At 45.8% G+C, this 23,545-nt stretch overlaps 10 protein-coding genes across 10 annotated transcripts; 4 read left to right on the top strand and 6 right to left on the bottom strand.

Moving 5' to 3' along the window:
* Positions 1-320: 320 nt before the first annotated feature.
* TREMEDRAFT_71716 (uncharacterized protein) lies at positions 321-3,834 on the bottom strand. The gene is made up of 7 exons (XM_007005116.1): positions 2,024-3,834; positions 1,704-1,919; positions 1,517-1,617; positions 1,245-1,435; positions 959-1,138; positions 700-863; positions 321-653 (listed from the first exon to the last, which is right to left on the bottom strand). Exons 1-7 carry the CDS (start codon positions 3,600-3,602, stop codon positions 619-621), a joined length of 2,466 nt encoding a protein of 821 aa, XP_007005178.1. The 5' UTR covers positions 3,603-3,834; the 3' UTR covers positions 321-618.
* A 326-nt stretch (positions 3,835-4,160) lies between these two features.
* On the top strand, positions 4,161-5,739 carry TREMEDRAFT_31214 (uncharacterized protein; the record flags this gene model as incomplete). Its single annotated transcript, XM_007004853.1, has 4 exons — positions 4,161-4,367; positions 4,473-4,541; positions 4,600-5,171; positions 5,364-5,739. Coding segments are annotated over 4 exons (1,224 nt in total), but the record flags the coding sequence as incomplete, so codon positions are not given.
* A 777-nt stretch (positions 5,740-6,516) lies between these two features.
* TREMEDRAFT_31192 (uncharacterized protein) lies at positions 6,517-7,386 on the bottom strand (the record flags this gene model as incomplete). Its single annotated transcript, XM_007004850.1, has 4 exons — positions 6,517-6,546; positions 6,665-6,826; positions 7,024-7,163; positions 7,344-7,386. 4 exons carry the CDS (start codon positions 7,384-7,386, stop codon positions 6,517-6,519), a joined length of 375 nt encoding a protein of 124 aa, XP_007004912.1.
* A 286-nt stretch (positions 7,387-7,672) lies between these two features.
* Positions 7,673-8,656, top strand: TREMEDRAFT_39240 (uncharacterized protein). Its single transcript, XM_007004900.1, has 4 exons — positions 7,673-7,867; positions 8,069-8,168; positions 8,391-8,490; positions 8,562-8,656. Exons 1-4 carry the CDS (start codon positions 7,765-7,767, stop codon positions 8,613-8,615), a joined length of 357 nt encoding a protein of 118 aa, XP_007004962.1. The 5' UTR covers positions 7,673-7,764; the 3' UTR covers positions 8,616-8,656.
* A 90-nt stretch (positions 8,657-8,746) lies between these two features.
* On the bottom strand, positions 8,747-10,441 carry TREMEDRAFT_31161 (uncharacterized protein; the record flags this gene model as incomplete). The annotated part of the gene is made up of 3 exons (XM_007004844.1): positions 8,747-9,948; positions 9,994-10,042; positions 10,124-10,441. The coding sequence occupies 3 exons, from the start codon at positions 10,439-10,441 to the stop codon at positions 8,747-8,749; spliced, it is 1,569 nt and encodes a 522-aa protein (XP_007004906.1).
* Positions 10,442-11,057: 616 nt separating this feature from the next.
* TREMEDRAFT_31549 (uncharacterized protein) lies at positions 11,058-13,361 on the top strand (the record flags this gene model as incomplete). Its single annotated transcript, XM_007004897.1, has 7 exons — positions 11,058-11,573; positions 11,667-11,751; positions 11,799-12,116; positions 12,159-12,283; positions 12,321-12,438; positions 12,531-12,981; positions 13,160-13,361. 7 exons carry the CDS (start codon positions 11,058-11,060, stop codon positions 13,359-13,361), a joined length of 1,815 nt encoding a protein of 604 aa, XP_007004959.1.
* Positions 13,362-13,879: 518 nt separating this feature from the next.
* On the bottom strand, positions 13,880-16,690 carry TREMEDRAFT_68833 (uncharacterized protein; the record flags this gene model as incomplete). The annotated part of the gene is made up of 9 exons (XM_007005109.1): positions 13,880-14,469; positions 14,727-14,848; positions 14,900-14,924; positions 15,054-15,057; positions 15,127-15,654; positions 15,856-16,022; positions 16,076-16,402; positions 16,474-16,585; positions 16,640-16,690. 9 exons carry the CDS (start codon positions 16,688-16,690, stop codon positions 13,880-13,882), a joined length of 1,926 nt encoding a protein of 641 aa, XP_007005171.1.
* Positions 16,691-17,322: 632 nt separating this feature from the next.
* Positions 17,323-18,343, top strand: TREMEDRAFT_68834 (uncharacterized protein; the record flags this gene model as incomplete). The annotated part of the gene is made up of 3 exons (XM_007005110.1): positions 17,323-17,427; positions 17,794-17,967; positions 18,233-18,343. The coding sequence occupies 3 exons, from the start codon at positions 17,323-17,325 to the stop codon at positions 18,341-18,343; spliced, it is 390 nt and encodes a 129-aa protein (XP_007005172.1).
* Positions 18,344-18,472: 129 nt separating this feature from the next.
* On the bottom strand, positions 18,473-22,052 carry TREMEDRAFT_30972 (uncharacterized protein; the record flags this gene model as incomplete). The annotated part of the gene is made up of 16 exons (XM_007004827.1): positions 18,473-18,817; positions 18,994-19,174; positions 19,218-19,247; positions 19,355-19,524; positions 19,684-20,325; positions 20,374-20,471; positions 20,513-20,622; positions 20,663-20,759; positions 20,802-20,925; positions 21,012-21,128; positions 21,169-21,288; positions 21,434-21,607; positions 21,742-21,819; positions 21,865-21,911; positions 21,952-21,962; positions 22,006-22,052. The coding sequence occupies 16 exons, from the start codon at positions 22,050-22,052 to the stop codon at positions 18,473-18,475; spliced, it is 2,391 nt and encodes a 796-aa protein (XP_007004889.1).
* A 335-nt stretch (positions 22,053-22,387) lies between these two features.
* On the bottom strand, positions 22,388-23,177 carry TREMEDRAFT_57027 (uncharacterized protein). Its single transcript, XM_007004952.1, has one exon. It carries the CDS (start codon positions 22,965-22,967, stop codon positions 22,602-22,604), a length of 366 nt encoding a protein of 121 aa, XP_007005014.1. The 5' UTR covers positions 22,968-23,177; the 3' UTR covers positions 22,388-22,601.
* Between the last annotated feature and the right edge of the window lie 368 nt (positions 23,178-23,545).

Here is a 23,545-nt window from a genome sequence, read left to right on the forward strand (position 1 = left end):
ACAGAGAGGAAGAGAGAGATGAGGGGGGAATGGAAGGAAAGGATGAAGTTGGTACAGATGAAAGATAGTTCGGTCATCGGTGACTTTGAAAGTGACATTAGCCTTGCCACCTGCCCTACTGCCATCCTTCCATCCTTCCAGAGGTCAGAGGGTCAGAGATTAGACCAGAGGCCAGCAACCAGAGGCACGTATATGACGTCCATATCTGCTTCAGTCGCTTGACTGAGGCTGCATGCTGCATGCTGCGGGATGATCGTCAAGTCAGCCATTACCTGGAGGCTAATGATGTCCACCTCACATGTTATCACTACTCATCAGATATGTTCGTACAACCATCCATGCGGTACGGGATACAGTTTGAAACCATTATCTCTAATCTCATGAATGTCTCTTTCCCAAGATAAGTTACTTTCCTCTCTGTTTCAACCCATCAACATCTCTTGTTCTGACTTTGATATCCCTTTGATTCGATCCATCACTCTCACCCACACTCACTTACGTTGACGTAAAAAGCGGAATGGTTTTCTAACCAACTCCATCCCATACCTATGCCATTCCGCTTTTCATATTACTGTACTTTGATTGCAAAGGGATCAGGGAATGCGACACATCGTCGTGTCATATCTTCTCAAATGCAAAAGCCAAATATAAATCTTCACATCAACTCCGCTCTACGTCGAGAAAGAAGATGACACTCACTGGCCGCTTCCCATTGATCCGCATCCATGGCACTATGACCATTATGATCCAAAACACCCATTTTACCCAATAAAGGTCCAAAGTCTCGACTGGATTGTTCTTCTTCTAAGACTGAATGAAATGGTTTTTTGTAAATTAAACGAAGTCTGTATTCTGCCGCCAGTCTGTTCATCAGAACAATGGTCTTCATAGCCTATAGTGATGGTGGTTCCGGATTGGACGTCGGGGATCGATGAAGCGAGTCAACATTTTAACTCACGCTACGAAATTCTTCCAATCTACCAAATACTCCGGAACATCCTCCACAGCATCGGTAAGGTAAAACCGATATTCATGTCCATAGAGTCCTTTATGTCTACGTTCGTTAAATCGGACATAGTAACATGAATTCCCAAATCGGAGATCTTCCGCATCTTCAGGTATGGAATGTAGGCGATCCCTTTCAATCAGCAAGCTATAGTCTACAAGTTGACTACACCGCCCGAGGGACGGACATTGGAGAGGAAGCAATGGTAAAGAATCAGAGAAAAGGAAAAATTACACACAACAACAAATCCGCATCTGGTATAGTCCCGATGAGTACCCCGCCCGGCCGTAGATATCTAGACACATTCTCCATCATCATCCTAGCTTTAGAGGCATTTTCGAATGCGTAGTGCATGCAAAATTGCATGGTCACATTATCGTACAGATCTTCCTGCGCTAAATCGGGAGGCAAGACATCGGAAATGGGGTTCTGCGAGTCAATACTGCAAACACACATCTGCGTTGATCACCGAGATTGCCGGGAGTAGGAGTGATGTAATCAGTAACTCACGGCAAAACAGTCGCTGGCGTAAAAGTAGCCATCAAATCCCGCTCGATTGCCCAGTTTGCGATACCTCTCTTCAGCTTGCTCGATGGAGGTGGTGGCGATGTCTATGGATCAGCAAATTGTCGACAACAACTAGATATCGAGTCCGCTACCATGGACACTGCGATTGAGAAAACACAACAAGACCTACCTAATCCAACATACAGCCGGATGTGCGCTTGCTTCCATTTGTTCAGATCGCCACCCTTTCCACAACCCAGATCAAGAACATTTGCCCCTGGTCCATTCCGTCGACGGTAAGCAAACTTGCCGATGAGGACCGATTTGATCCAGTTGTTGAATTTCTTCAGACCGATGATAGGGGAAAGCTCGCGATGCTCCACGCCGACTTCTGGCCGAGCATTATCTACTGTCAGCTAATGTCTCTTGTCCGGTCTCTCATTCGCGTTCGGAAGCCTCTTGCCAGGACATTCTTCAGAGCGGCCAAAGAATGGAGTTTACCAAACTCACAATGACTCGCTATAGCCCCAGTGTTCCCGACGTATAGCGATCCGCTGACCTTTCTCCTGACAGCTTCCCTTTCCGGCTCCTCCCCCTCTGAAGAACGCTTCAGTTGCTTCCCGGCCTTTTGCTCCGTCTCTCCACTGACCACCCTAGGCGTAGGTTTTCGCGAGTCTGGTCTCTCTAGAAGCGTGGACAATAGCGGACCTGGAGTAATAGAAGGTCTTCGACGTTCCGACGCTGAGCCTCTCCTGCTTCCTGGACCCTGTGACCTTCGAGCTAGGTCATCATGTGTGGGGAAATACGACGAATCGGATTCTTGCGGTCCGGACAGTCTTGAACTGGGTGCTACAGACCAGCTAGGTAACGGACGTCTGGCCTTTTTACGTAGCGGATTATTGGACATGGCGGATATTCGTAGTTGTTCAGACTCTGGTGGCAAAATAGGAACGAGGACTGAAGTGGGCTGTTTGAGACGAGCGGGATGATACATGACTTTGTTGATCGGTGATGGCGATCGAACCGATACTGAAGTTGCCGAAGGCGTATGGCTGAAACGTGGCTCGCGAAATGAAGGAGCCGTCACATGTCTGACAGGCACATTGTTTGTCTGTCTTGCAGATGGCGGAATGTACTCTTCGGACGATGGACATAAAGTACGCGCAGGAGACGGTTCGGGGGTCTGGGCGGGAGGAGGGGCAAAGTAGAAGACTTGACTTGCGGCAGAAGAGGATGTGGGACGAGACGTCGGGTTGGCGTGTGGGGCTTGAGGGAGTGTTTGGGGTTGACTTCGCGGAGAGACAGAGATCGACTGGAAACGAGGAACCTCCGGGGGCATCATGGGTCTATGATGACTGAGTTGAGTTTGAGGTGTTTGAAAAGGTTGTTGGGTCACCGAATTTGCGAAATTCGAAGGACCTGATTGTGGTGGTGCACGATATGACGATCCGTTCGAGGGTTGTGCTTGTGGTGTATGATATGGATGGACGCGAGAGTGATGATTCGAATCCTCATACTGTGGTACTGATGCGTGTGAGAGGACAGGGCTGACGCTGGACAGGGAGAGATGAGGCGATCTTGACTGTCGGGATGGATGGCCGGGAATCACTAAACCGTTAGGGTCGAGGAATTCATGCTGCGGCACTGGGCTATTATTCGCGGTCAATGAGCTGGGCGTGAGAGTCGAGGATGAATTGGTAGTGTTGTTTATGGATGCCGTTTCGGTGTTAAGCAACTTTGAAATTCCACCTGACTGCCCACTGACCTTGCGCTGCTTTTCGATAGTTCCGAGCCCGATACTGGGTCTTACCAGTGGCTCGTCATTCAACAACCCTCTCAAACCTCCTGATCCCGAAACGGATACGGATCGTATTGGATATGAAGATGGTGAAGGTCGACGAGCGGTGGGTTGAAAATCTGGTGGATGAGAAGGAGGTGGAGCTCTGACACCATCGGGATTGTTTACTCGAGGATCTTGATAGTGAACGGTACTTGATCCTTGGACGACCCGACCCCAATCATTTGAAGGAGAAGGTTTCGAGATGGCCGGAGAGGGAACATCACGATCCCTTATTGGATCGTACACCATCCTGCCTCCACTCGCCGAGGATTAACAGTCCGGATGCCGGGGTGATGGGCGATTGAGCCGTGAGTCGTGGGCCGCGTGGGTTCAAGGGAAGGCGGTGTCGTGGGATCCCTTCTGATTCCAAGTGAATCCTCACGTGGATATGAGATTGAATAGGGTCATATCATGTGTGTATGAAGGGTATTTGTGATATCCAACGATTTGACATGGTATATAGAGAAAGAGAAGTGAAATGAGTGGAATGAGAGTGAAAAGATAGAGAGGAGTGAGTAGAATTTTTGTCGGTTTGAGTGAGGGGAGGGGAGGGTCTGTGCGTCGACTGGTCGAACTGGTTGGTACGGGTTGGCTGCCAGGTGGCACTCTCTCAGTTTCACCGTTCCAGCATAACATTCTCTCTCTTCCCTCTTCACCCTCGTCACTCTTGGCATCTATTATATCCACACAGTCAGTCCCTAGCCGGTCGTACCATCAGTTCTACACGGATCGGCATAGACACTGGTTCGTCTCGTCTCAAAACACTCTGACGCGCAACAGACAAATTCTCAAACCTCTGTGTTGAACATGTCTGTCGCGGGTCCTTCTCGACCTTCAGATAGCTGGCATCCTTCCCGATATCTAGAGCCAAATCATCCCGATAATGAAGAAGTGCATGAACAAGCTTCCTATCAAGCAGCTGTCACACGTCTGGCCAATGATGAGAGGAAGAGGGCGAGATACAAACCTCGAAGAACCGTCGATTTCACCAGCGGAGTGGTCAAATGGCGTCAGGTGGGTTTACGATCTACGATCTACGGTTTTCTTTTTACCCTTTTGTAGAAAGAAATTCACCAACTTCAGCATGATCTTCGTGAAATGCTTAAAGCTGACTCGTAGCTGACAAAGCTCAAAAGCATACCTGATGTCCTACCTACCATTCATCCGAATCCGTCAGATATCATCAATGTCAGTTTTGTTTCTATTGCAATCAAAATGTGACCTCGCCCTCATAGCTCATATTCAGCTTCTCCCTCCCGCTGCACATAGAACCAATCCCTCCACTTCGATATGTGATCATTTCGTACATACATCCATCAACAAAGAACGTTCCCCGACTAGAGTGGTAAAATGGACACCTGATGCACGTCGTCTTCTGACCGGCAATGATAAAGGACAATTTACCCTTTGGAACGGAGCGTCATTCAATTATGAATCTATCACTCAAGTACATGACGATTCAATAAGAGCAATGGCATACTCTCATAATGGTCAAGCACTCGTCTCGACCGACAGATTAGGAATGATCAAATATTTCACTCCTCATTTGACCAACATTCATGGGTTTGCAGGACATAGAGAGGCTTGTCATGGTGTTTCTTGGAGTCCGAATGATGAGAGGTTTGTGACTGGTGGAGATGATGGATTGGTCAAGATCTGGGATTATAGAGAAGGGAAGGAGGAGAAGGTGTTGAGTGGACATGGATGGGATGTCAGATGTGTTGATTGGCATCCTTCAAAAGGTTTAGTGGTCAGTGGAAGTAAAGATATGTTGGTCAAATTTTGGGACCCTAGGACGGGGAAGGATTTGAGTACTTTGTGAGTTAAGTCTCCATTCCCATCTTACCGCCTACTCGGTCCTATCACGCGGGTCGATTCAAACCAGGATTCATTGTTAGTGGCGGGACCGTGGAGAGGATGATCAATCGGAAGAGAAGATGACAAAAGTATCAGGAATCAGCGGATTTTCATATATCAGATAGGTGAAAGATTGAATGATGCTGACAATAGACACTCCCACAAATCAACCATCAACACTTGTGCCTGGTCTCCTTCCGGTCATCTAGTCGCTACAGCAGGAGGTGATTCCACCGTCCGTCTCTTTGACATTCGTACTTTCCGCGAACTTGAACCTCTGAAAGGTCATACGAAAGAAATCAACACAATCGAATGGCATCCTATCCATCCATCACTCTTCGTCACTGGTGATGCGGCAGGAGCCATAGCTTATTGGTCTTTGGTCTCTCCTGATCCGTCCAAACCCATCAGCATGTTAGAGTCCGCACATGAAGATGGTGTTTTCTCCCTTGCTTTTCATCCCCTCGGTCATCTTTTATGTTCCGGAAGTAAAGATTTCACTGCTAGGTTTTGGTGTAGAGCTCGTCCGACCGGTGGACAAGAAAAAGATCGTTGGCATGTGGGAGAAGAAAAGGCAATGCAATTACAAGCTGAAATCGAACATGTTCCCAAGAGGAAATGGGGTACAGCCATGGAAGAAGAAAGTAACGTTGGAGCTGGTCTACCTGGATTAGGAGGTTTACCAGGATTATCAACTTTACAAAATCTTGCTGGATCTGTAGGGGCGAAAATTAGGGAGACAAGTTCATCACCTTCCTCTAGATTTTCAAATACACCAACTACTTTACCTGGTTTTGGAGTAAATTCTTTACCTCAACCTCCTACACAATCGTATGGATCTGGAGGTATGGGTGGGGGTATGATGGGAACAAGTGGTGTTGGAGGTCACAACGATCGTCGCCCTCTTCAAAATCCAAATAGATTTGATGATCTTCCACCTAGACGATTTGAAGAACCTCCATTGAGATACGATCAAGCTCGTCTTTCTACCCCTTCATCCGATGGATATCGAAATACTCCAACAGGAGATTTCAGACCGCCTTTCCAATCTAACGCAACACCATATGGAGCAGTTGGAGTTGGAAGTGGTTATCCACCTCCACCTGCGGGGTATGGAGCAGGACCAGGAGGTGTTGGACCTGCGAGTGGTCAAATGAATCACGGACAAGGACAAGGACAAGGGTATACAGGTAGACCTCCTTCACAAGGATACGGACCTACACAAGGGTATGGATATCGTTGATACAACATAAATGCATGATATTCTATTTAAAACTGGATATTGTAATGGGAAGAAAGAAAAGGATCATCTTCCTACTTCATGTTCGGCCAATAACTAAAGTTTAGCTAAAGACCCGATCCTATCGTTTTATTCTAGCTGTTGAGAAGGAACGACTTTGATAGCGTTGAAGAGAAGGACAAGGGACAAAAGGGGGTTGATGAAATTAACGTACCATATTAGGTATCCCATTTGATATAGGATAAACATGTCCACAACCTTTACAAGTCATATTACCTTGTTCCACATGTAATTCAAGTAAAACATGATGTAATGCTTTCAATTGATCGTCCGTCAAAGTTTCGGGTTGTATTAGGGGAAGAGATTCGTTTCCGAGCTGGTAATCAGAAAATCATAATCCTTCACCATCTTTCCAAACTATCATCTCAACCTCTGTCGATAACGTTCCACCATTGACCATGAGATTGACTTGATAGTCCAATCTTTACAATTGGTGTGACCTTTGATGCGAATTTCTTCATTCCATCCCCCATCTGATTTTTCGGGGTAGGCCTATAGGTTATGAAGACTCACCGATCTAGCAGTCTCTACTAATGCTCCCCATTCTAATTTTGGTAAAAACCTCTTTAAAAACTCCTGGTTCTCAGGGACGGGTCTAACTACGAGTTCTACTTCGCTAAATACCAATGGGAAGTTATTAGAGGTGCAATTTTCTTCTTGATCAGCTGTGCATTTTCAGAGATGTTACTCCCTCGTCACTCGTCTCTCTTATTTATACCACACTTTGATTCCTCCGATGATTCAGCCGTAGTTGTGCTAGCGAGAAATACGCGATACACTCCAAAGTAAATACCCCGGAATTGGGGTGACGAGAGGAGGGAGAGGATACTCACTAACATGACATGAAAGTAGATTATGGGTGATGAGTCGGACCATTCTTTCACTCGCCAATATGTTTCTCCCCCTCTCTCTATCTCTATTTATGTTTTCTTCTTGTGTTATTTCTCTTTGCTATTTTGTGTCGTTGATCTCTTCTGCAAGATCCAAGATAAGACTGATCGATTCAAAACTTGTCAAAACTTGTCAAAACGAACAAATACGTAGACAGGGCCATTCGTCATTTCCGCCACACATCGGCATTTCACGGCATTTTCCTCCGAAACTCACCATCTCACTTCCTGGCCTCTTTTTGAACCTTTCTTCAGCTACAGTCACTTTGCCGGTCCAATACCGAGTCGCTGTAGCCCTTCATATACTCTTTCTTTACCTCTCTTCAATCTTTTATCTTCCAGTAGGAAAAGCACACAAGACAAGATGGATTATAAAGATGACCTTGAGAAACCCGGTGCGGGAGGTGCTCAGATGCACCAGATCAGGATCACTTTGACTTCTACTCAAGTCAAGTCGTTGGAGAAATGTGAGTAATTAATCTCTCCTTCGCTACTTCTCGTCTCATACTCCTCATCCTCGTTGCCTGTCCGTGTAGCGAGATGATTGTGTCGGGCATATATGTAAGACGTAAGGAGCTGGGAGTGTTGAAGTTACGGAAGGAAGAGTGGATGTATGGGATGGGCAATCAAGACGAAGAATGTGTTGGTGGTAAAAAGCTTATGATCAGTCTGTGGAGATCTTATCAATCGTGCCAAAGATCGTTCACTCAGAGTCAAAGGTCCCGTCAGACTCCCCACTAAGGTACTCAAGCACACTACTAGGAAAACGTACGTTTCAACTTTCTTCCTACCCCTCTACCCGTCCCCGTATTTAGGTTTACGCTTCAAATCCATCACCCACACCCTTACAATAGATGAGTCACCGTCCCGCTCTTGACATCCACCCTCCGTCTCAGTTTCCTCATCGGCTGAAGGGATGAGGTTGCGAAAAGGGTAGCCTTGCACAGACATTACAAAGTGACGATGAAAGGACAAAAATACTGATGACAGTCCTTGTGGTGAAGGTTCTAAAACTTGGGATCGATACGAAATGCGCATCCACAAGCGTTTGATCGATTTGACTTCCAGTGCTGAGGTGGTCAAACAGATTGTGAGTTTTCTCCTCGCAACTTCCACGGGATGGAACCATAAAAGTATCAATGTGAGTTCACTAACGTCCAGACTTCCATTGCTCTTGAGCCTGGTGTCGAAGTCGAAGTTACCATCGCTGCATAAGCACTCTCGGTCTTTGCTCATGCATCAATATTTGCATCATCCTCTATATATTTCCCAAATTGCCTAGATTTCCAGATATCTTCCAAGTCAAGCACAATAACACATTGCATTGCAGTAGTCCATCACGCACTTCAAAGCTTCAACAACCTATCCACCCTTTCCGCCTCTCTTTGTCCACTGATCACCGCTCCGGCCACGCTTCCCCGATGTTCCATCTCTGTATGTTCACCTGCAAACCCGAGTTTACCTCCCCATAATGGCCGTCCCAACTCCTTAAAGTCCATCGGGCTTCTTTCCCCGTGCTCACTGATGATACTCGGTGTGGTTGTCGCGCCTCTCGCATACTCATCGGTGAGCCAATTGGTCATGATCACTTCTGTCGGTTCTGGAACTTCTTCATGCACTCCGAAGCGTTCTTTCAAGAACTCGTGGAAAGCCTTTGCAACCTCCTGTTGAGGATGTTTAAGTAGTAAAGTCGCGGGATCCACGGACAGATACGTGAGTAATATAGGCTCTTGACCTGGTAAACTACCAGTAGCGAAAGAAGCTGTGGATAGTGAAGAAGCCTCGAAGATCTCCTTCGGTGTTGAAGTCGAGGAGAGAGAGGTTGTAGAAGTAGGTAGGAAAGTGTATGATCCAACTTCTTCCGCTTTTGGCCACCAAGCATGAGGATAACGTAAGAGTAATTTCTCCAGACAACCTACATGAGTTCCGGCAATGATTTCGCTTGTCTTGGTAGGTAGAGAGGGACGGAAGAAATCGTCGGGAAGAGTTTTCAAAACACCCAGTGGAATAGTACAGATGACAGTCTTTCCTTGATAAATTTCTTCATCCGTGATCACCTTGACACCTTCGTTTGTATTCTCTATACTGATCACTTTTGTGTTAAGAAGGACTTTGGCTCCGTGAGATTTAGCATCCTCGAGGACTTTTTCGACCAAGGATTGATAGCCACCTTCAGGAGCGGCATCGGATCCAGAGAAATTGGTGATTGTTTCCCATCCAGCCCATTTCAACGAAACTTTCTCTAGTTTGACGCCTAATGGAAGCTCGAGTGTCCTAGCTAGTCCCTTGGCCAATTGTGGATCTACGAGCTCAGTGGCAGGAGTCGAGTCTGCCAACGATGGGAGAGAAGGGTTGGCAGGGTTGGTATTATTCAGATCGGACGATGGGGCGGGAGTGGTCGAGGTGGTAAATAAGGGAGAAGAAGGGGATAAAAGAGCTGAGGCAAGAGATGCGGTAGGGGGTGGGGATGGATGAGGAAGTTTGTAAGCTGCTTGAGCGGCAGATAGAGCAGAAGTTAGACTCGAAGCTTGAGCTTTTGACAATGGACCTAGAACGTTAGTACGAGGGAGAAGAGGATAGAATGAGACTTTACCATTGGGACCGTAAATCAGACTTTCACTGGGTTTTGGAAGGTGTGCAGGCTGAAAGTCAGCTGGTGAGGACGACACATCGCTATATTGAACGTGGGGGTGTGGAATGGGACTCGGAGGGATGGTACTGACCACATTCAACTCTTTGGCGATATACCCAGTGGGATTACCTTCTTTGTACCCATGTATGAAAGAACAACCAATATCAATCCTAGTATCTCCTTTTCCTACCCATGTCCGGGCCCTTCCACCTACCCTATCCCGAGCTTCAAGCACAAGAACGGCATATCCCTTCTTGGCAAGATCCCTCGCTGTCACCGCCCCACTCCACCCTGCACCAAGTACGATAGTGTCGAACATTTTACCCGTAGATCGTTTTCGCTCGGTCGCGTAGCTTCTAAGGTCTCCGAGACTTCTGTACAGATGCTTGTAAGACGAGCCAGCAAACATGCAGACGGACGAAGTAGGATGGATGGAATCTCTTTCACTTTGTTGCCTCGGTACTTTGCCGGTGACCACGGTGGGTCGGTCCGGGACCGGAATTATAAAAATGCCACATACTCACATGAAAGGTATGAATTTATAACGCCGGGTTAGATCGGCCGATGCCGCTTTGACTCCTCCGACGGGATTGTCATCTCGTCGCGAACCTCTCTCGTCTCTTTCACCAAATTAACCTAATTCTCGTTCTCATATCTACCGTTTGTGCCTTAGTCTACATTGACAATCATACACTTATCTGGGACAGAGAAGGGAGGAGAAGAAGCAGAAGTTGAGAATATCATTAGGCATGACGAGATAAGTCTGTTGAGGGTCGCGAGAAGGCTGCTCGCCACCAACCCTCTCGTCCACCTCGGCCAAGTCGCGCCAATACCAAGAAACCTCCTTTACCACATTCATCATCCCTTTTTCGGCCTCACACGTAAACAGTCACTAGTTACATCATCATTCTTCACATCTCAACTTTCTTCCCACGTGTCACAATCCCGTTTCCGTGCCGGCATCATCAATCGAGTCGTGACGAATCTTTCACACATCCGGCCTCGGGTTTCCTATACAAATAGGTATGACAGTCACCCAAAGGCGTAATCGCGCCGACCCCGATAAATCGGATACGAGATTACCAGCCGAACCAGGAATCAAATATACTTGTGATTTTTGTTCTTCTGATATCACTCATACGGTTCGGATACATTGTGCAGCTCTAGAATGTGAGGAAGTGGATCTATGTGTTTCATGTTTCCTTGAAGGAAGGGAAGGTTTGAGACATAAGAATGATCATCCTTATAAGATTGTCGAACAACATGCTTATCCGATATTCACAGAGGATTGGGGAGCGGATGAAGAGCTATTGTTGATCAGTGGATTGATAACCAATGGGTTAGGGAATTGGGCCGAGGTTGCGGCTCATGTGGGGACTAGAACGAAGGAAGAATGTGAGAAACATTATTGGACTGTGTATCTTGGAGTTGGTGAGGATGGGAGAGATTTACATGATGGTTGGAGAGACGAAGGAGTGGATATGGAGATAGAGCAAGAAGAAGGACCTAAGAGGAAGAAGAGGAGAAGAGAGTTTATGCCTGTGAGTCTTACACAATGTCGCTTGAGAGCTGTGTCTGAATCAGGATTGCGATGTATGGTTGATTGTTATATTGCAGGAGAGCTGATTTAATAGCCCATGGATAGGACATTTGATATTGACCCCGATGTATTTTTAGCTAGAAAGAAGGAGAGAATAGAGGAGCTTCGGAAACCACATGGTGAGTCATATCAGGTCCTAACGCAACCACAACAACTCATTCATTAGCTATCCCAGCAGGAACAAACCTTGCACCTATGGTATCTGCCCCGACCAATCATGAAATAGCAGGTTATATGCCCGGTCGGCTGGAATTCGAACATGAGTTGGAGAACGACGCGGAGATGGTAGTGAAGGATATGGAATTTGGTCTGGTGTTCAAATACGGAGGGGATGAACAACCAGCAGCCAAGATCACCCGACTGCCCGATGCGGAAGACCAAGGGGGCGAAGGACAGCATACAGGTTTGAAACAACATGGAGAAAGTGAGGTGCAAGTCAAGCAAGAACCTCCGGACGAGATACAATCAGAGTCAGTAGTCGACGGTACGGACATCAAGGGCAAAGGTCGAGCGGACCCAGATTCAGATGTGGAGGATGAAGATGAATTGGAGGTTAAATTGGCTTTATTGAATATATATTTCTCTAAATTGGACAAGAGAGAAGAAGCCAAGGACTTTATCTTTACTCGGGGATTAACAGAACATAAGAAGGTGAGCTGATTACTCCTGTTGCGTATCTGACGGACAGATCCAAGCTCAAGAGAGAAAGAGACCGAAAGATGAACGTGAATTGGTACAGAGATATAAAGCATTTGCTAAAATGCAAACCTCTCAAGATTATGAATTGTTCATCGAAGGTCTTCTCTGTAAGTCTGTTTCATCATTCTAACTAATGCACTTTGTCTCTACGTTTGCATCATATTGAACTCCCAAAACACAAGGACGCGCTGATAAACAGTCGAACATCTATTACGTAAACGAATAGCAGAATTACAAGAGTATCGTCGAATGGGAATAACCACAGCTCTCGAAGCTGAAGCGTACGATAGTGCTAAAGCCGCACGAGCAGGTTATCGACCTTTAGCTCCTCGTCAAGACGTTTTATCCCTGCCCACTGGAGCTCGGATCAACGCAGGTCAACATAGATTTTTACACGGTACACCACCACCTGGGGTCGATCCATTGAAAAGAGGTCCTCAACTTGATCACACAAGAGGTCCACCAGGGAATGTAAGAAGAAGTGCTCCGTTGAATTTAGCCAATGCCGCTTCGTTGGATTTGTTATCGACAGAAGAACAGAGCTTGTGTTCGAGTTTGAGAGTATTACCTAAGCCTTATTTGACGATAAAGGAGATGTATATACGGGAGAACGAGAGACGGAAGGGTCAATTAAAGCGACGGGATGCCAGGTCAGTTGAATTTTCCCTCTACACTTGTCAATCATATTCCTTATACCTCTTCCACCTGTAATTTGATCTCATCAAATCTCTTACCAGGCCTGGATTTGGTTTTCCGTTAGACAAAGGCTGCGTAGAGACATACGATTTGGTGACGGACAATGTTCGTTATCATCAAGCTGACACTCAGACGGATGATGAAAATTGACGTCAATAAATCTGGAAGAATATTTGATTTCCTAGTTTCATCCGGTATGCTCATCTTGGCGTATGACCCTTCCAAGCGAAACTTACGAGCGAGGGTGGAAGCTGTGAACGGGTTATCTTGGGGTGATGAAGTAAAGAGGGATGATGTGATTATTGGTGAGATTTTAAATGGGGAAGCTGGTTGAACAGGTGGGTAGAATATAGTGTACGTTGTCGTATGAAGTTTTTATAAATGGTCTTGGCGTAAATGTGAATGAGCCAGTGATTTCATGTCCAATTCTCAACTTTTTTCTTCATGGTTTACTCTGCCTACACATCTTGCACCATTGAGATAGAACGGTGGATGACCTCAATGGGCTCATTGTCCGGGTTGACAGGTGTCGTTTGAAACTGAGTATTCCTTCATGGTGCAGGCTGCAATAGTCAATCATAGTGACACGGATGTCTGTCATGTGAGAAGGTCTGGAACACCCAAACATCCTGATGTCTGGTAGTTGCACACCGAACACCGTAAGACAAATGTCAGTAAAGAGTCATCACAATTACCACTTGCATCATATCCATCACTTCTCCTTGCTTGACCTCACACAACTTATAAACATCTTTATCAAAGTCCATCACATCACTACGAAAAATCCATCATCATATCACTATGTATAGACCCAGACACTGTACCAACGTACAGTGAATACTGTCAATCCCTTCACTCGGCATAACCCAATAACAAATCCTCAAATTCTCCAACCTGTGGAATCTTCCCTTCCATCCTATTCACCCAATCACCAATCACCTTTGTCAAATTATCCACCCCAAATCCAAAATGTTCAAAACAAGTATTATAAGGTGCACTCATACCGAAAGTATGCATATGACAACCTGCATGAGAATATCTCGCCCAACCTAAAGAAGCGTAAATCTCAATAGAACATACTAAACCAGATTTGAATTTCAAAGTTTCTTCTTTATATTCCGGTGATTGTTTATCGAAATGTGACATTGAAGGCATAGAAACAACATTCACTTGATAAGGTAAATTGTTTGATATTTCAACTGCACGCCAAACTTCAGAACCTGTAGCTACTAAAGTGAGTTTTGGATTTTGATGTGGGATAAGAGGATGAATTATATATCCTCCTAATTGTATCTTTGATCGATTCGTTCCTTTGAGAAGAGGAACAGGTTGACGACATAGAGTTAAAATGGTTGGTGTTGACAGTGAGTTGATCGCCGTTATGTAACAACCGACCGTTTCTTCTGCATCGGCTGGACGAAGGAAATGTAAGTTTGGTACGGCTCGGAAAACATCGGTAGACCTTTTGGTTGATGAGTTGGACCTGTAGTTTCAGCATTTTGTCGCATAGTCAGGAGTTTGTACCGATGCTGGCTCACATGACTATGACTGTGAAAGTGCTGATGGTCAAGTTCGAAGAGAGGAAAGAGAGGGCATTGAGGAAATGCCGAGAATATCAGGGATAACACTCGATAGTCGGAAGGTCGAGAGGTTGAAATGAATGGGGTAGGTGGGTAGGAATAAGATTAATTGAACTCACCATCTTCCCCTACTCCCAAACCATCATGAGTAGCGATCCCTATCCAACGAAGATTTTGAAGAGATCCCATACGAACAGCAGCACCAGCATAAGACCAAAACATCAAGTAAGTAGCAGATATCCTATATTATCAATTCTCCATACCAAGCAGAGAGAAGAAGTTGATGACGTACGGAAGGAATAATCCTTTATGATAAGCTGCCATACCATTGGCAAAAGCCACCATAGCATGTTCACGAATACCATATCGGATTTGTTGTCCCAATCAATTACCATTATTGACATGGTGGTCGGGCTATACGAGTCAGTTCTCGGATCCCTCCTCACATCTCTTTTCATTATCCCACTGTGTTTTACCCCGGAAAGTTGAATGGCAATATGGTGAGTGAGTAGAACTTACATTTTGAAATTCCACCATTCCAGGCCAATCAACATGACATGATTCTAAAAGGTCGGCGGAACCAACCATCACACTCTGATCCCCAGGTGCGAGTTTCCCAATGATGAGTTTACTAATTACTCTCGCAGCTAGATCCTCTTGAGGTAATTCATCTTTAGTCGGAATTTTCTTTTCCCATCCTTCGGCTAACTTTCCTTCCATCCGTCGTTTCAAATCGGCATATTCCGTGGGATACTTTTGAGAATAAAGTTCCATCATTTCGTTCCAATCTTTCTCCCATTTCTCCCCACGAGGTTTACATTCAGCGAAATAGTCGTAAACTTTATCGTCGATGAAGAACTTCTTTGTAGGGTCGAATCCTAGAGCAGATTTGACAAATGCGACACCATCATCACCTAAAGCTGTACCGTGAACTTTATGTTTTCCTTGATTTTCAGCTCCGAGACCTATGATAGTACGAATGTTGACACAGATAGGTTTGCCTTTGTATGCTTTTGCCTGGTCGAATGCTTTGACAATAGCGGTCAACTGGGAAGTAAGTCAGATATTCTTCACCTCAAAACCTATCTCCTTCTTACAGGTACAAGATCTTATATTCGTGACAGGCATGCAGGATACACAGAGAGGGCGAAGCCTAGGTATGAGAAGTTAGATATCAGTTGGGATGATGTAAGATAGAGAGGGTAGTGGAGGTGCAATGAGAGGTTAAAGAACGCCATCGGATCTCACATCATTGGATCCGTCATAAACATCGATAACATGCCATCCCATTGCTCTCAACTTTGCAGAAGTATCTTCAGTGAAACAAGCGTCGATATTTCCATCTACCGTAACTCGATTGTTGTCATAGATCAAGATCAAATTATCTAACCCCCAATGTCCGGCCATCGACAAAGCTAAATTCATCAGCTCTTCCCCTCGCAACCCGAAGACACATATTCAAACTCACCTTCTTGCCCTACACCCTCTTGAATACATCCATCTCCTGTCATACACCAAATTTTCCCCGGTATCACTTCAAACCCTTCTTTGTTGTATTGCGCGGCCAAAGCTTTGCCAGAGACCGCCATACCGATAGCATTGGCTATACCTTGTCCTAAAGGTCCAGTGGTGACTTCTACACCTGGGAATTCTATTTCGGGATGTCCGGCAGCCATAACATGAGGTTTAGGAGCGTGATAATCTCTAATCACGTCCATCGTCCAAGCGGAATATCCGGAAAAATGAAGCATGAGGTATTGTAGAAGACAAGCGTGACCGACAGATAGTACGAAACCTATCCTCTTTAGTTTCACTCAGATAGACGGAGAAGAGTAGCTGTTAGGGTCTGGAGAACAGGTTACTTACGATCTCTTGCGAACCATTCTGGGTTAGTGGGATTATAACGCATTTCGTATTTCCATAAAGCGACGCCGATGGCAGCTGCACCCATGACAGTACCTGGATGACCACCTTTATACTATCTCGTTAATTTCCTTCCTTCACACTCACATCTACAAAGGGGGCAACCCACTTGTTGACATAGGTCCGCAGCTAGAGTTCGAATGTTGTTGATGACCAACATTTCTTATCCTACCTAACAACGTCAGTTCCACTTCCTCACAAGGTCTCTCGACTCAGTGAGAAGACCCACCAAAGCAGCTTTAGCCGGGACTTTGGGTTTCTCCGCCAAACCATCAGAATGACCAGGAGCCACATCAGCAGCAGCTACAGATGGTGACATGTTGTTCTTGATCTCGTCTACTCCTCTTCTGGCACTAAGTTGTTTGGAAAGACACTAGGGTCAGTCTTCGTCTTGGGAATTGTCAACATGGTCAGTACATGAATATGAATTTTTACTTCTTGGCAACTCATTTGACCCCGGAGAGACCCAACGACCGAGGGACCCGATGAAGTTCCAGACAACTCTGACCGGACCTTTCTGGCCGTATTTGAAGTGAACAACTCTCGATCTCAGCCAATGAAGACGACTATAGGCTAACGTCGGAGACAAGAAAGTAATTGAGTCGCAGTCAGACGAGCGAAGTAGGTCACTGTGGCCCGGACTCCGGCCCGGTCAATTAACCGGGACTGCCACATTCAAACCCAAGCTGGAAATATCGGTTTTCCCGAGTGGAGATGGCCGCTCCTCTCCAATTGACCTGTGCTATTAGACACTGTATGACAACTATCGAGAAATAAGAAGATCAAGACGAAATGACGACTATACCTGCTCGATTAGCCAGATTGGCAAGTCCACCTGCGAGTTTAGAAGAGGCTAGGAGAAGGACTATTAACGCTTATAGAGCTTGGTATAGATCAGTGAGTCGTTCATCAGCCTCCTATATTTCCCCCTCCCCCCGAGGCCGAGCCATCGTCATTACTCGCCAGCCGTAAGCGTACTGAGAGCTTTAATCTGGGAGTATCATCATGATCAGATACATTGAGTTTGGAAGAGACATTGAATTTGGAAGAAGTGAGTTTGGAAGAAAAAAACGTGGTATGGAGTGATGTGGAGTGAGATCCAGTGGTGCTGAACGTGATGAAGGGCTTTGGGAAAGAAACATGTAGTGTTATGTGAAATGGAGTGGTTATGAATGATCTGAAGAGAGAGTAGTCTGGAGCCCCCGAGGGGGGGGGGGGACGGAAGAAGAGATAATAAGTGAAAGAGGAAGACTGACTTTTCAGGCTCCAGAAATAGTAACCCTGTACTCACTCAACATTTCCCCTTCAATGATCAGACTTAAAAAAAGACAAGATTTCGAACGTAATAGAGATATCACAGATTTATCCATTATAAACATCCTTTTACAAAAGAATCAACAAGAGTTTCAAGAGACTATGAATTGTTGGAAGCAGGAGGTGAGTCCTTCACCTTTTACTTACTCCTCCCCATATCCTATTTCACACCTACTATCTCCTCTCTCACTCCTACTCCTACTCCTACTCCTTATGAAAGTCTGACAGCCCGCTTTTACTTTACGGGCACTGCACCACTCTATGCGATCTCAGAAAACCGTCATGTTACCGACATATAAATCTTACATCGTGCTTCACACGTTGTGTAATTCTAGGATCAAAAGACAGATGGAGATCAAGTGGGACTCGAATGTGGCTGATCTACAAGCCTCATATCATGCACTGGTTCAAAACTTACTCCGACCCTCCCGCCCCTCAAACATTTCTCGATAAATTCTATGCGGGACGAGATGATCCTAAACAGATCGCTTCGTTTTAGATGCATGACATGCGTACAACATTAGATGAAAATTCTCCGTCGTCTCTTTTCTCATTCTTCCATTTCTCTACACCCTTTCTCAACCTACACTTTCTCACACATCACTTCACTCTTGATGCAAGTGAATTTCTACCCGTCTACATCCATCGGAAAGTCGAGATCAGCCAACATATGATCATCCATCTCACCATAATCTTCCTCCACAACTTCCCCATCATGAACGGGCATTATCCTCGCTACCTCTTGCAAACCTTTCTCAGCCTCTTCTTCCGCCTTTCTCTGACGTTCTTCTATATCTTCCAAAGTCCATAAACTTATTCCAGTTTGAGTATGATCCCAAGGTTGAGATATCTGACGAATAAACTTTTTAGCCAGAACGATTGCCATATCCGTCGATAGGTTGGAATGAGCGCCTGTGATGTATTGATTGATCCATAATGGTAATTTGGCTCTTTTGTCTTGACGTGCGAAACGCTGCTTTGTCAGCAATACTCCCCAAACCAGTCTTCTACCCAGATCTAAAATATGGCGCAACCATTGGAATTACGACTGAAGACTCGGTCAAAGAGAGATGAGCGAAGAGGGGGAAAGGATTATGATTCCATTGTAAGGTACGAGATGGGGATATCCAAAGTGAATACCCAACTCACCTTATCGGCAAACACCATCAAACCCCAATCTGTCTTTCCTCGCAAAACACGTCCCACACATTGTGCAGCATGTCGCATAGCATCAAAAGTGAGATAATCATTCTCCCTTATTCTGTGATTATCACGAAGAAATTCCAAACGTGCTTTGAGTATCCTGCTTTCCGTGTATTGATACGGTATTCTGCAAAGTCAGCTCTGCAAGGACCTTGTTGAATTGAGCTCACCCAAACATGATCACAGCTCTTCCGTAGTTACTGCCAAGTCAGCTCAGGACCACTCCGTAGTGGGCATCATCAAGCAGGGAAAGGCATATGCGTAACATGGGTTTACGGGGATCGGTCGGTATGAGAGAAGGACGAACTGGTCAAAATCGATGCCCTCGGACACCTTTCCCCGAGCGACGGAAAGCATGACAGCCCCTCGACCGTTATTACATGCTTCTCGGTAATTCTTCAGAGCGACAGAAGTCTCCATGGCATCTGGTGTCTCCACAAAGAGTAATTTATGTTTCCACACTTCACTGAGGATTCCCTAATTAGTCAGTCTGAGCCAATACACAAGATTGCGGGTCCTCCAAGTGGATGGGAAAAATCCGGTCCGTGGTACTTGAGAAGATCTATGAGACCACCACCAAGAGTCTCGTGGGAAAGTGGGTTGACAGAAGGGAGAGTGTAATTTCGAATGACCCACCATATCATACCACGCTGAAACGATCGACTCCATATACAAATAACTAGGAAAGAAAGCCACGATCCCATCCGGAACAGTCTTACTCATATCAATCAAGATACTCCCAAAATTCCTCACCACAGCAGGATCATTCCGTACTTCGAACCTAGAGCTGATAGGTACTTGATCACTTCCACGAGTGATAACCATAGGGAAGAAAGCGTTCCTCGTCAATGTCATAGGATACGATTGGATCAACGTCGGTTGAAATTGTAAAATTTTCGGATACATATCCAAAGGAGAGATAGTTCCTGAAGTAATGACGACACTGGAAAATCTTTCAAAGACGGGAGCGATAGCTAAAGAAGGATCTAAACAAGTCATGTGAAAGATGGGATTGGGTACTGTGGCATGTTCAGTTTCGTAAGGTTCAAGGATGAGTAAAAACCCTTTTTCATAGGTCGCTACCAAAGTGCCGAACCCGGCGACTTTTTGAAGAGCATAATGTTCGTCGATATTGGTGAGTTCGAGTGTACGGACGAGATTGGTAAGTCTTTCAGCTGCGAATTTGAGGGGTCGACGTTCTATGAAAGTTATTTCTTTCAGATGTGCGAGGAAAGATTGAGGTGTTTCGGCGACAACGTGAAGTACTCGCATTCGTGTCTGATTGTTCAGCTGTTACTGATGAGAGTGATGACGGGGATAGCTTACTTTCATATACTCAATGAAACGTTTGAGGAAAGCGATGAAATGTTCGGCTTTTCGTATATTACCTGGCATTGCCTCTTCCAACAAATCTGTTGATAATACTGTTGGTAAGCTGGTGCAAGGTCAGACACGCTTGACAAACCTGGGCTTGCTAACATATCTTCATCTTCTCTTCTCTCATTGGCCTCTTGTAATCCAGCAACCAATTTTTCGTATTCGTCCTGTAATTTTGTAGCATCGGTCCGCTTCATCCTACAATTCAGCTTTATCCGGTAACGAATATCCAGCTCACTCTTCGATTTTATCACTGATTTTGTTCACGCTCCTCGCGGCAGAATCCAGCATCGGTCTAGTCAAATCAATAGATAGAGACTCGATGCAGACGTTATCTAAAGTATGAGTGGTCAACTTTGCGGTCTGTGTGTACTAACCTATATTGTGCGCTTCATCAAAAACAACAATGCTCTCCTTACTCATCTCCGCAGAAACGTTCTCCGCGACCTTCGGATCGAGCAGGTAGTGGAAAGAATAGATGATTATATCTACGAAGGGCATCTGGAAGTTAGCCTCCACATTCTGCCCGATGTTGAGTTCCAAATTGTACAACTTTGGCATAGTAATGAAACGGGAGATGAACGTACCATTCGCCGGATAGTGAAATATGGACAAGTGCCCTTTTCCTGACCCCACTTTTTGACATCGTCCAATGTGTATACTCCAGGAGGTATGAGATTACCAGTTTCATAATTGTTCAATTCCTGTCATCAGAACTATCCCTCGTAAAGAGGTCACACTCACCTCATGATAGCTGCACAGGGGAACACTACCTGGCTCAGCTCGTCCCTTCTCACATGCAAATGCAGAGGTGAGATCACGACATCTTGAGTCGACTATTTTGCCTTTCTTCTCTTTACTGACCTATGAAATCAGCACAGCCGATCCTTCCTCCTATAATATCCAGCAGGCATCCTCTCAACAATCATCGATCGACTCCCCTCGTATGCTCTGTGAGATCACGAGTGTCAAGAATGGTTGGAAGAAGACAAAACATGGATCGACTTACCTCTGGGTGCAAACACAAGTTCCTTCTACTGGTCAATCCCAACCCTCTGAAATCCTCATCCTTAGCTCCCATCTCCACACGGTACTCCATTAAACGTTTCAACTCTGCCAAAGCTTTCTCAATCTCCGGAACTGTCCGGGAGCAGTAGATCAATTTTCTTTTGACCGGGTAGAACTGGAAGTCAGTCTTGTTTCATCCTTCATCAAGTATAACTTCACTTTCCCCAGTATTGATCCTTCCTTCTCTTGTCTCTGTGTAGAGCAAATGAACAAGAATAGGATAGTCTGGAAGAGGGATATGAGACGTACCTGCATATATGAGACGATTAGTGATAGAAGAGATACTGTCTTTCCCGTACCCGAAGGCATCTCAAGTACACAATGACCCTATCATCAACCTTCATTTTTCTGACGTTGAACATAGCTACTCACCCCCGCATCCAACGTTTTCTTCAGATCGCACATGTAAGAATACTGTTCTACCTCGTCAGTCCGATTCTCTAATATGTTATCACCCACCAGGATATATTCTGCATGTCAGCAAGCTTGAAGAGAGGCACGAAGGGGACCTACCGGTCGTAGGGAAACAAAACGGGAAGATCATCGATCATGAACTTCATCTTGGCTCCGTCTTCCCTGTGACCGATCTCACTGTGATGACGATGATGGCCTATCCAGCGCTGACACTACTTCCGATAGCTCAAGCGTCAGGTTCTGGAGCTCGAACTGAAGAGGGAGCCAGTGTATTGAAAGAGAGAGTAGTGGTAAGACAGTAAGTGATACTGAAGTAAGTTGAGTAGCAGAATACGAGGCAGTTGACTGGACAAGCCTTTCGCCGCTCATTCTTTCCAACGGAAACCTATTCTGTGGGGCTCCACTCTCGGGTCACTCTTATTACTTGCAAGGCGTTTTTGCAACCAGTCAAAGTTCTAGGATCTGAAAGTCAGACGGAGAGCAAGGAGCAAGATGATATAGCATAAGGAATATACAACAGATATCAACAAGTCGCGAATGTGTTCATGGGCACGTCCGATGATTTCAGCCACGAAATTCGCTCCTCAGTCCAAATACCTCGGAGACCAATCAGAGAGCCCGCTCGAGAGCCGACGGCTACAACCACCAGGAAGTGGAGAAGGACGGATTGAATTTGGCCGACAGACGAACAGACATCAGAAGGTCTCCACGTCATCTTTAGGATTCTCCCTTCGTCTCCTCAATTCATCCGCCAAATCTACCCACGCGCCTCCCACACGTATCATCACCTTCCAATTTGTCCCCCTCAACTCGGCCGCTCTTCCCTGCAGCTTCAACAACTTGACACCACTCACTTTCTCCCCGGCACCAAATAAGAACTCTCCCTTCCATTCCATATGATCAGGTACTCTTTGGCCTCTCTTCACTGGCTCATCTAACCTACTGACAAAACCATCAAATCCTACAGCGTCGATGACCTTGGCTACTTCTTGGTCCAATAAGTCGTATTTGCTAGGCTGAAAAAGTTGCATGGGTCCCGATTGAGCGGCATATGATACCATGGACAATCTGGATGTCGGTCTAGCACTCGGGGTGGGAGTGAATGATCTGAAGGATGATGGAGGATTACGACCTAGAGATAATCGTCCTGGTGGAGCTGTACGAGGAGTGAGACCAGAAGAACCATAAGAGGTAGTACGCGGAGCTTGGGGAGTCATTGAAGGTCGTGGTGCCATAGTCGAATATGCACTAGAGATACGAGGTCTTGGTTCTGGTGTCCTCACTCCAAGAGCATTACGACCCTCAGAGATGAGAGTTTGACCCATCGATGTCGAAACCGCTAGTGCTGGGATAGAGTAATCTCCTGGAGCGAGTGATTGTCGTTTAGGACTGATCACGGGGATTTTACTGCCGGTAGATTGGTGGAGAATACTAGTAGACGCATTTGAGACGCTACTGGGTGTAGGACTGAATGCACCTCTGTGAGTAGGGAGAGGAGGGGGAGGGGTATGATAAGAACTGAAACGTTTGTTCGTAGGTGTGCGAGAAGTATCAGGACCAGGTTTGGTAGATATGTTCCAGCGTGGTTTCTCGTTGCCTGACCGTGCTGTACTATTTGACATGTTAGAGGCCATGGACG

Source organism: Tremella mesenterica, assembly GCF_000271645.1.
Source record: "Tremella mesenterica DSM 1558 unplaced genomic scaffold TREMEscaffold_6, whole genome shotgun sequence".
Lineage (NCBI taxonomy): Eukaryota > Fungi > Basidiomycota > Tremellomycetes > Tremellales > Tremellaceae > Tremella > Tremella mesenterica.

Coding starts and splice junctions, on each gene's coding strand:
- TREMEDRAFT_39240 (XM_007004900.1), top strand. CDS start 7,765: ATGGATTATAAAGATGACCTTGAGAAACCCGGTGCGGGAGGTGCTCAG. Junction 8,169..8,390: donor AAGCACACTACTAGGAAAAC/GTACGTTTCAAC, acceptor TACTGATGACAG/TCCTTGTGGTGAAGGTTCTA. Junction 8,491..8,561: donor CTGAGGTGGTCAAACAGATT/GTGAGTTTTCTC, acceptor ACTAACGTCCAG/ACTTCCATTGCTCTTGAGCC.
- TREMEDRAFT_71716 (XM_007005116.1), bottom strand. CDS start 3,602: ATGGTGTACGATCCAATAAGGGATCGTGATGTTCCCTCTCCGGCCATC. Junction 1,920..2,023: donor TGGGGCTATAGCGAGTCATT/GTGAGTTTGGTA, acceptor AGCTGACAGTAG/ATAATGCTCGGCCAGAAGTC. Junction 654..699: donor GGATCAATGGGAAGCGGCCA/GTGAGTGTCATC, acceptor GTTGATGTGAAG/ATTTATATTTGGCTTTTGCA.
- TREMEDRAFT_57027 (XM_007004952.1), bottom strand. CDS start 22,967: ATGGTATCATATGCCGCTCAATCGGGACCCATGCAACTTTTTCAGCCT.